This window comes from Amblyomma maculatum, chromosome 5 (assembly GCF_055883805.1).
Source record: "Amblyomma maculatum isolate TAMU_Amacu chromosome 5, ASM5588380v1, whole genome shotgun sequence".
Lineage (NCBI taxonomy): Eukaryota > Metazoa > Arthropoda > Arachnida > Ixodida > Ixodidae > Amblyomma > Amblyomma maculatum.
Window position 1 is genome coordinate 149,817,855 of NC_139348.1, and position 10,519 is coordinate 149,828,373.

Here is a 10,519-nt window from a genome sequence, read left to right on the forward strand (position 1 = left end):
TGAAAAAAAAAAAAAAAGAGAACAACAACTTTCGGATACCTCCGCTCATACTTACTGTTGGGCAATATACAACGAAACTGAGGAATGCAGGAAAAACTGAGGATATTTCCGATCAAACTATCGCCAAGGTTATCGCGCGAGCGTCGACGGGGAACATGTATAGAACATGAAAGGATGAAAGGCGAGGGAGGTGTCAAGCCAGCTTCCTGCTTGAGCGACGAGATAAATGTTTTCCAATCACGGTGTTTCCAATCCAAATTCACTCACTCTTTTTGCTGTTCCTTCAGCAGCCGTCAGCCCCTGTTGGGCTATCAGGTTCATTTTTTTTTTTTTTTGGTTCTGCGAACCGGCAGTGATCGTAGAGCGCACAACGTATCCTTTGGTATTATCTGAAATTGGACACCTTATCACAATAAATGGAAAGCTTAGAATAGAGAGAAAGGGCGGTGAGTTTGTCGCGGGAGTGAATATTGTTGTTTGGAACAGCGAACGAGGGAGAGAAGAGTGCGAAATGGCGAAATCATAATTTTTCCTGTTCCGAACCCGGCCGTCAGGTGCGAGTACTAGGCTGTCGACGCTCGCGCGATAACCTTCAAATCGCGCTCGACTGTACGGCGGCGTTTGCACAAGGAAAAGAAGTGAGCCACGATGAAGTTCAATCCGGAGTGCTACGTCAAATACGTCCACTACCCTAACCAGCTAAACGAAGAAGCTTTGAGGAAAGTATGTTTCCAAAAACCCTTGACCGAGGACAAGAAAGTCTTAGAGGTAGGGTGCGGTATCGGCCACTTCGCTCGGCATTTCCTACTACCTTACTGCCAACCGTGTCGAAGGATAGTGGCTACCGATATCCAGCCAGACATGGTCGACTTTGCGCGGGAACGCTTTCCTCACGAAGACATCGTCTACGATGTCCTGGATATTGTCACTCCAAACTTGAGTCCTTTCCTCGACAAATACGGCAAGTTCGACCGAGTCTTCTCGTTTCTAACGTTCCACTTGCTTCAAGACCAAAAGACTGCTTACGCTAACGTATCGAAGTTGCTCAACGATCAAGGCGAATGCCTGATAGTTGGCTTTTCCAGTAATGACGTCGTGGATGTGTGCGCGGAGCTGTGCCAGGTAGACAAATGGAAAGGGCGAGTACCGGTAAGTACAACGGTTGTCGGATGCTTGTGCACCTTAAATTTCTCACAAATCGTCCTCGCACTGCGCCGCGCGGCATTGCGAGAGCCTCGACCAATGTTACTAGTTTGTACTAACGTTGGCCACGACTTCCCGTCCCGTGACCAAGCCGTGACCCTGCGCACGCTACAGCACCTTCGCGCCTTCAGCGGCAGGCGCGGCAGCGCGCGCGCTTTTGAATTGGCGCTAGAAACCGCCAATCACCAAAGCCGCAGAACCTCCGAACCGGTCGTGTTTCGAGACCGGCTACTTAGCGCCACTGTACTCAAAGCCGATCCCCTGTAGTAAGGCGCGGGAAGCACCAGGGCTTTTATGCTCTCGGGAAAGTCACCACCGCAATCTTCCCGCCACGTGACAAAAGGGGGAAAGCTAGATTTTAAGGCGTAGCTTGGTTCTGCTCGGAGCTCTTGTTCGTCATTTCTAGTTTGCATCATTTTGCTGTGTTCTAATCGGCTATTCTGAAAGCCCTTGAATAGGTAATTAGGGAGAGTGTCTGAAGATGAATGAAGACTGTACTGTCGTGGTCCAGTGAGAAAAATCTGAATCCAAATTACCATTTAAACCTGTCTGGTTTCGCTGTGCAAGAAAACTTGCTTTGGATCGCTTATTGAAGTTCGCCCCTGGTATGGACATGTACGTACAGGTAGCTCCAATATGAAATGAACTGTAAGTTTGCACGAAAGCACCATGCTAGCGGTTGTTACTCTGCGATGAAGTTGAAAATGTACGTGTATGCGCCTTCAAAGGGAGGGTGCATTTACAAAATTATTTGTGTACATGAAATATCATAATTGAGCAATCTGCGGTTGCATGCGGGTGGTACAGTATATTCCCTTGATATAGGAGCTGCTTGTGAACAGCAGCGGGTGGGCAGCGCTCACAGAAGTGTGTATATATAGCCTCACGTTGCAATTTGTTACATGTGGTTAGAAACAAGCGTGGAAGCAACATCCGCAAATCAAGTCCGGCGCTAAAAGGTCCCTGTAGCACACGCGTTATGTACTACAGCCTCCCAATTTTTTTTAATACAACGCGAGCATCGACCGCCAGGTCGATAAGCGCCGTATAACGAAACTTCTCTATGACGTAGTGGTGAACTGTGCGAGAATAGATGCGTACGCAGTATGAGAAGGCTGGTGCAGCTGTCCTCTGTGAGGCTGTTCTGAGGACTAGATTCTGCTCCCACTTTTTTTAAACACTGTTATCGTCTTTATCCTTTTTCTATTTCTTGAACGTTGTTATCAATTGTTATTAAAGGCTTATCAAGCAGTAGCGCTTGAGCTAAATGGAATGTGTATACACCCACAGATTTTATATATTCTGTGCGTATCAGATTTTCTTTTTTCCCTATGGCTCACATAACACTTCCTACTGCAAAAAAAAAAATGTATCTGTCACTGCAAGTCCTGCTGATTAGGAACTTCTATCTTGCAAAGAATAGCGCATATGTGTTGCCAATGTGTTACCTGAAATAAATTTATTGCTCATCTCGAAAGCAAGAAAAAAAAAAGGCCTCAGTAAGGATTTCTTTTCTCGCACTGGAAAAAAGCCGATGAAAGCTGTTGGACAATGCCAAGCCCCAGCCAGTAATGACGCCTGATACGATTATTTCGCTTCTCAGTTTAAACTTCCCTCTCCTATACAGGAGAGCACGTGCATCACGTTTCCTCTCCTAACCTTTTCTCAGGGACATGCAGAAAGCAGAAGAAAATAATTACAAGGGTTCAACGCTGCTGAACCAAATATTAAGCGAAAGCATTAGCTGCGGGTGACCGAGCGTTCTTCTTCTCTTTTTCTTCTTCCTCAGCCCACATATAAAGCCCCACTTTAACCAAGCCGTATTAACGTGCCTTAGTGGCCTATAAGGGTAACGTGAATGCCAGGGTTCTAGCAGGCCGATTCTGACATAACCGTCCCATGTGAAACGAGATACGCAACTTGGCAGCTCCTGCCAGCCCACACCCTAGTGTCACGTGGGGTGTGATGTGACAGCGTCACGTGGGTAAGACGTACGTGGCTACCGCTGCACTACGTTGAAGGCTCGAAACCTAGAGTAGTATTGCTTTCGCAATAAAAGTGGTAATGAACATAAAATCAGGTGGGATTGGGTACGCTTCCCAAAGCAGCCTGGCAGAGGAAGGCTCCACCGGACTGTTCATTGCTCGCCGATTTCGCCGCTGAGCTTGACTCAGTGGTGACAAAAGAATGTCTCCTTCCCCTGCCTGCTCTCGACTTTTTTGTTCCTCATTCAATTTCTGCAAGGCGCCCATGTGACCTTAGCAATGGAAGGCAGGTCGTCAGCTTTAGCAGAAACGTGTTACAGCGACCAGGAAATCATGCTAAGCTACCTTCCGAGACGTTGTTGACGTACTCATGTAGGCTATTTCGATCGGTCCCGCCATGCGTCGTGGTAGAACGAGTGAAATGGGACAGCGAAATAGCAGAAAAATTGAGTTCAGGGCAATTTTCGGTTTGCTTATATTTTGAAAATTCATTCCTTAATAACACCCATTCTAGTGCGCAACTCCTGTAATTCTCTTTGATTCGGTATGTGCGTGACATGAGGAATTTCTAAAGCATACCAGACAAACATTGCAAGGCACCTTTAAGGTTATGATGCGATAGTGTAGGCTACCACCCAACATATAAAGCCTGGCTTTTGTCAAGCCCTATGAACCTGCCTGTGTGGCCTCGGTGTAGCGCACCGACTCAGCATCCAAGAGCACTGGAAGGTTGATTCTTATTGCACCTTCCCACCTCGTAATTGAGCTACCTGAGTTGCCAGTAACCTGAGTTGGTATGGTTGCATCTTCACTATAACCAGGGTCGCCTGTTCGGTACATACAAGTTCAAGGGTTGGTTCAAGAATAACGCGAAACTTGCAGGTGAACAAAGGTATGATGCTATAGCGCTCTAAAACAAATGCTCGTGCCGAGATGCCGGCAACAAGCGACAATTTAAGCACATATGTATACGCCATGTTGCCGCCTGCTAATGAAACAATTGTGGATAAATGTTTATTTACTGGAAGCCCTTGATGCGTTGTTCCTTTGCATGCATACGAGGTGAAAACATCGCGAGTGTGCACGCGTTCCGACAGCAGTGTAAGTTAGGTTGAGTTTGGCTTGCGGGCTATTCGTGTTTTTTTTTTTTTTTTTTTTTTTTTTTTGATTTTCAAAACAGCTTTCTTTGATGGTATTACTTATTCCGTTTATTGCAGAGCATCAGCCGAAAATCTACAACCATATAATAAAAAGGGCTGTATACTAATAATGAAATTGTTCGTTTTGCTCCAGACAGGTTGCAGCCTTAGTAATTTTCGCTTACATTAGTATACTGCATTCTACGCTCATACGTAAGTGCAATGGACATTATATCACTTCAGTGCTCTTCCGCTGTATGTGTGAGCAGTCCTGCACCGATGGTGCAGTAAATGGTTAGGGCGTTCGACTGCTGTGTCCAAGGATATGTGTCATACCCTTACAGGCGGCACATAATAAATATTCCATATATTTTTGTGACTATATTTAAGAGCGTACTTAGAATTACTCATTCTGGTAACAACGATATAGCGCAGTAAAATCCTTATTGCTAGCAGTTACCATGTATCACTGCTGCATTGTACCTTGAAACTAATCCTTGTTATCATGTAGGACCCACGGAAGGCGGCCCAGCCCACCTTCAATTACAACCGCCTGAAGCCGGCGTCCCAAGTCGAAGCTGAAGTGAGAGACACGCTGCGAGGGACAGACTTGAAATGCTTGTCCTGCGAAGTGTACGACAGTGGATGGAAGTTCGACGACATGGATGCACTGCTTGGTAGGTACGGGCACATAAGCCACCCTTGCCCTGAGGTTTTACTGATATTTGCTTCCTGCACTAGGCAGATGAAAGTCTCCTCGAAGTCTGGGGAAGCGGCTGAGCCATAAACCATGGCCTCAATAAGCTAGACCAGCAACAATGCAAGCCTCTTGCTCATCGTATGAAGGCAACCAGTTATATATGAATCTGTAATGCAAGAGCAGGCAGCTGCCATTTTAAGGCTTTTTATATTAACGCTATGCATGGGTAACAAGCTTCCGAGTCGGCGCTTTGAAGATGCGATTTGTTGCATGTTTTCTGCATACACGAAACCACCTACAAGAGTTTCATTTCTGCCTTAACATTACTGCCACATAGCAAGCTGCATCTCTTCACCGGTGTAAAGCTAGGTTTAACAGGAGTCTCCTTGCATGCAGGTAAGGCACAGGAGACGCTCTGCTGCCGTCACGGTGTGACGTCATGCACTAAGTGATGGGCACTGTATAAATTAAGTACTTTAAGGCCGCAAACGAAAGGTCTCTTCGATTTGGCTGCACTAGTTCAAAGAGTGCAACACCATCATTCTCGATTTGCCGGTGTCGCGCACGCAGTCTGCACTTTTCGTTTTGTCAAGGTGCAGGACTTTAGTTCTGCATGAGTTCTCACGCATCGTCCACTTGCTCTGGTGGAGGTTCAGAAAAAAATGCAGCATGGCGTACGTGGCGCTCGGCCAAAAGCAGACGACACTCCGCATCATTCAAAGTCCGTCTCCTTCCGACCCGAACGGTTCGTCGCTAATGGACACATTGTTGCGTATACAGGGTAGTTATGCTGCATGCTGGTGATTAACGTTTTGTTGGTGGTCAGGGGAGGTATTACATAGTTGTGGCTGTTGCGCGCGATGTCCTATCTAGTCTTTTGTTTTTTGTATCATGTTGTGTGGCACTGGTCTTGACCTAAGAAGACGGGTAGCTGCGAACAGAAAGCAGTTGTGACCGAGTCATTTCCACACTGCTCTATGGGCCAACATGACTTGGCCGCTGAGTGATGTGAGATACCCAAGTCACAAGTGTGCACGTCCAGTGACTTTGCGACATCAAGCTTGTCGCCCACGGAGCATGGAACATGAACATTTGTTAGTCAATGTATACACTGCACGATAGGCACGTGCGTGTTTTAGCTGCGGAGCTTTTGGACTGAAGACCGGAACCCTGGATTTGTTACCGCTGAACCATTCAAGGTTTTCGTTAGGCAGTCTGATTTAAACTAATACTCGTGGCGACTGCTTAAAATGTTCTAGCTCGTACCCCGGCGCATGAATGAGACCAATGTAATGATCGTACAGCCATGCGTACGTTGGTGAACTTTTCGCAGTCTACGTCACTCTCGCCATAGTCGTCACTTTCAGAGTGCAGTAGGTCTATGGCAGCTTTTAAATTGGCTATATTGATCGTGTCCTGGCAAGCAATCTATTATCGTGTACTGTGCGCACGATGGCTTTTTTGAGGTTGTAGAGTCCTACACTCACGTACTCGTTTTGGTAGCTGCCGTCGTTTGCCAATGTCAGAACTGACACTGCACGCTCACGTGACCACTTGACACTGCTGTAGCACTTTTCAGAAATAGTGCAGCCAGTGCAAGCTAATTCGAAGAGACTTGAAAGAGCCTCGCTGACCGCTGTATTAAATCAATACGCCGTAGCAGCGTCTTAGTAGATTCTCTCCCTCTGTCCCTGGCGGGCTTTTTTAGGGAAGCTATTGAAATGCATATCACTCTGCGTTCAGCTACTACGGTTTGAGGAGTCGTGGGCGCGACTGGTGAGTGTAATACACGGATGCATTCACCATGTTTCTTGACTGTTAGCTTGATAACGAAGACAAATCTAACGTTGGCACTCCAGTGTGCAAGTTTTGTATCCCATGTTTGGCTTCACCATTTCAAAATGGGTAGCGCACATCTGGTGCAGATTCTCCACACATTGTCTTTGCTTAGAAATTGTTGTACCTTTCTAAACCTTTACACCGAGTGGATGTGCTCGACAGCCACCTATATCCATGACTGGTGTTCATGGCACTAGAAGCAGAATACACAAGGCGTTGTGCGTTGAACGTGCCAAATGGAGATGCATTAAACTACCCCGATCGAAACCGGGTTGTACAAGAGGTACTAAAATACGGTCCTTTCTACCCAATGCCTGCGAGCACCCATTTACCAACACCAGCTCGCGACCTCAAGCATCGACGCTCATCATATATCCAGGAGCACGGAAAAACAAAGCAACCATCCTGCTGGTAAAAATACTGTGCCTTATTCTTTCTTTTGCGGTGCCGCTCTACGCTACCTTTAATGGCCTTGACAAACAGGCAGAACTGTACACAGTGTTGGTGACATTCCTTTTTTCCAATCACATTGCTCGATTTTATCCGCGTGTTAATAAAGGGCTGTAGTAAAAAAACTTAGCACGCTTACTGCGTGGCTACTAGAATGCGCCCCGCCGGGGTGGCGCAGTGGTTACGGCGCTCGACTACTGTTCCCAAGGACGCGGGATCGAATCCCGGCCTCGGCGGCCGCTTTTCGATGGAGGCGAAAAGCAAGGCGCCCGTGTGCTGTGCGATGTCAGTGCACGTTAAAGAACCCCAGGTGGTCGAAATTTCCGGAGTCCTCCACTACGGCGTCTCTCATAGCCTGAGTTGCTTTGGGACGTTAAACCCCACAAACCAACCAACCAACCACTAGAATGATTCTTGCAAGCCGGTTGCAATTTTGCCTCCCGATACGATATCATGAACCCACTGCTCCCCTCTTCTTCTACAAATTTAATGTAGCCGTTTTCTCGGCACGCTTGAATCTGTTTTTAATGGTACATCCATGAAGCCAGACATAACCCAGCGCAGAGATAAAAGGCACAATTGTTTTACGTCGCATTAACTTCACGTGCACTAAAAAAATACTTCAGTTTTTTTGTTTTCAAGCTTTTTTTTTTCTTCTTTTTAAGCTCAAGCTCATTCATTTGACTGGCTCTCAACATGTAGTCTTTGTGAAAATAGCACTCAGTGTGACGCTGCGCAGACTCACGTTTTTCTTTCTCTTCGTTTTCCAGACATGTTTCTGACGACTCTTCCCTTCAAGAGTACCATCCCTGAAGAAGAATGGGAAGAGTTTCGCGCTGTGTTTGCAGAAATGATGTCCCGGAAGTTGTCCCCTTCTCCGGGGCAACCTTTGGAAGTAAAGTGCACACTCTACGCCGTTCACGCCTGTGGTGCTTAGGGAAGAGCAAAATACGGGTCGCGTAATGAATATCAAGAAGTATTTTGATGCGGGCTGTTTGGCTCATGCTCCAAATCTCAAGGGTAACAACCAAGAGGTGAAGAGCATGAGGCAAAAATAGAGCTCACGTGGAGCCTTTTAGCCTAGCGTCCCTTTTCTGATTTTAGCACTTCTTTGCTGTTCAGCCGTTTTTTGTTACCACGTTCACTTAAGGCACGTGACAGTATATGGTTAATAAATTTTATGTACAACCATTTCTTGGTGGCCTGCTTTTCGTTGTGGTATTTTTTCCTTAAATTAGAGCTGCGTCGATGGCGAATATACTCGGCAATTTCCAGTTACACACTGCCTTCAATTTTTGAACGGTCCAAGATGAGGACCAGGATGCAATACCTGAGTAATACTTTTTGATTCATGCTACCTAAACTTTCATCATTGTGTAGGTGACTAAAAGCAACTCCAGTAAAACAATGGCTGCATTTTATCTCCGTTAATCATGGGTATCCAAACGAAAACTTTGCTGTCCCTGGATATTCCTTGCCGAGCGAGGCAAAGGTAGCAGCAAATGCCGCCACAGCTATTTGCTGCCGCCTTTCGGCATCCTTCAACCGCCAGTGAGGCAGTCGACGCTCCCGTTCATTATCGGTCTCTGCCGCTAGCTTGGCGCGTTTACGCGCCCTTCCTTTTGCCGATTCCCTAGCGTGAATCAACATGTGGATCACTGGAATCAGCCCGCCGTTTATGAAATTGTCCCCGACGACGTAGACCGCTCTTACCGGCTCGCTTCGGCCCACAGCAGAAACTGCGAGTCAGCACCGCGGTTTCCCCTTATTAGGCCAACGACAAGTCACGTGGTTAGTTGCATGGCCACCATAACGTGGCGGTCACGTGCGTGGCTGCAGCTGCGGCGAGTCACGTGGTGCCACGTCATGAAACCCCCACCGTTCGTGTGTTTGAAGGTCAAATTGCGACGCCGATGACCTTGGCTTCTGCTAGCCTTGTAAAGGTTTGGCTTTAAAATGTGTATTGCTGTTGCTGTCGGAGCAAAAGATGCATCAGAGTTACTAAGCTATTACCCTACTATTATTGCCTATTACTCAATGTAACTGTCAAGCAGTAGCCTTTACCTCAGTGTTGTTGAGTTTTGCGGGGCTGAAAAAAAAAAGACGCCGCAAAAGCGTGACATTTTTGCTAACGTCAACGATGAGGCAATAAAGCTTTCGCCTTAAAAGGTATTTTGCTTCAACAGTTCAAACCGACGACGCACATTTGTCACTGCACATCAGTTTATTCCAAACTAAGCAGACCAATGTATGCGCACACTATCAAGCAGCATAAAATTTCATCCGAGGGAGCCGCCCACATTCGTTTGCTCGCATACTGCCTACCCTACCCTACCCTACCCTCCCGAATCCATCAGCGTCACGTGGGATTGGGAACCTGGGCAGGAGATCATCCTCGGCAATTCTTGTGTCAGCAGACCTTCCCGAGAACTGAGCTTCCAAACACCGCCAGATGTCCCCTTCACTCTACACATGCAAGTCGTCGAAATGCGACCATGCCGTCCGTCCCGCGACGTGTATGCCCATCACCACTTAAATTCCCAAGTTCGATATGACGTGCATATCACCTACTGGCGACAACTCCACTCCTCAACATCCCCTAATGTATTCTATTTCATTCATCCCATCCTCTTTCCGCCTCATTTGCATTCATTTGCCACTCCAACTACTCTTACTTTTGTCTCTTTGAATGCCCCAATTCTCTCGATGCTCCTCCCATCCTGTACCTTACCCTCTCCTCTTGAAACACTACAACTTTCTGTGGCTGTAGAGTGGGGGCTAGGCAGGAAAGGTAAGGACATATAGGCTTTTCTCTCCATAGGATACCATACCGACTTCTCACCGTCTCTCTCTCTCCCACTTCTCTACACCGCACCCCAATTCCAAACATAGTTAACAGCACAGGGACAAAGGCACTCCTCCCTCCTTAATTCCCTGTCTAGACTTCACTGCAGAGCCACAGAAAGCTCTCCTTTAGTGTAGGCACACAACCCGACGACCAGCTACGACTGACCGAGGGTTTCATTTTGGAGGGAGCGGCCAGAAGAACCCTGGAGTAAGGGACAATTCGGTATAACTATGATGTGTTTCTTCCTCCTCGGCAACACGTTAACAAGCTGCACTAGTTCGCTGTACAAATTGGATTAAGCACGGCAAAGCGTTGCTGGTCCGGGCTCCCTATCTCGTTCTTGTACATTTTTTTT

General features: G+C 47.0%; 1 protein-coding gene across 1 annotated transcript; it reads left to right on the plus strand.

Moving 5' to 3' along the window:
• Positions 1-342: 342 nt before the first annotated feature.
• LOC146189937 (4-vinylphenol methyltransferase 2-like) lies at positions 343-8,510 on the plus strand. Its single transcript, XM_084604663.1, has 3 exons — positions 343-1,149; positions 4,839-5,004; positions 8,087-8,510. Exons 1-3 carry the CDS (start codon positions 649-651, stop codon positions 8,251-8,253), a joined length of 834 nt encoding a protein of 277 aa, XP_084460789.1. The 5' UTR covers positions 343-648; the 3' UTR covers positions 8,254-8,510.
• The last annotated feature ends 2,009 nt before the right edge of the window (positions 8,511-10,519 follow it).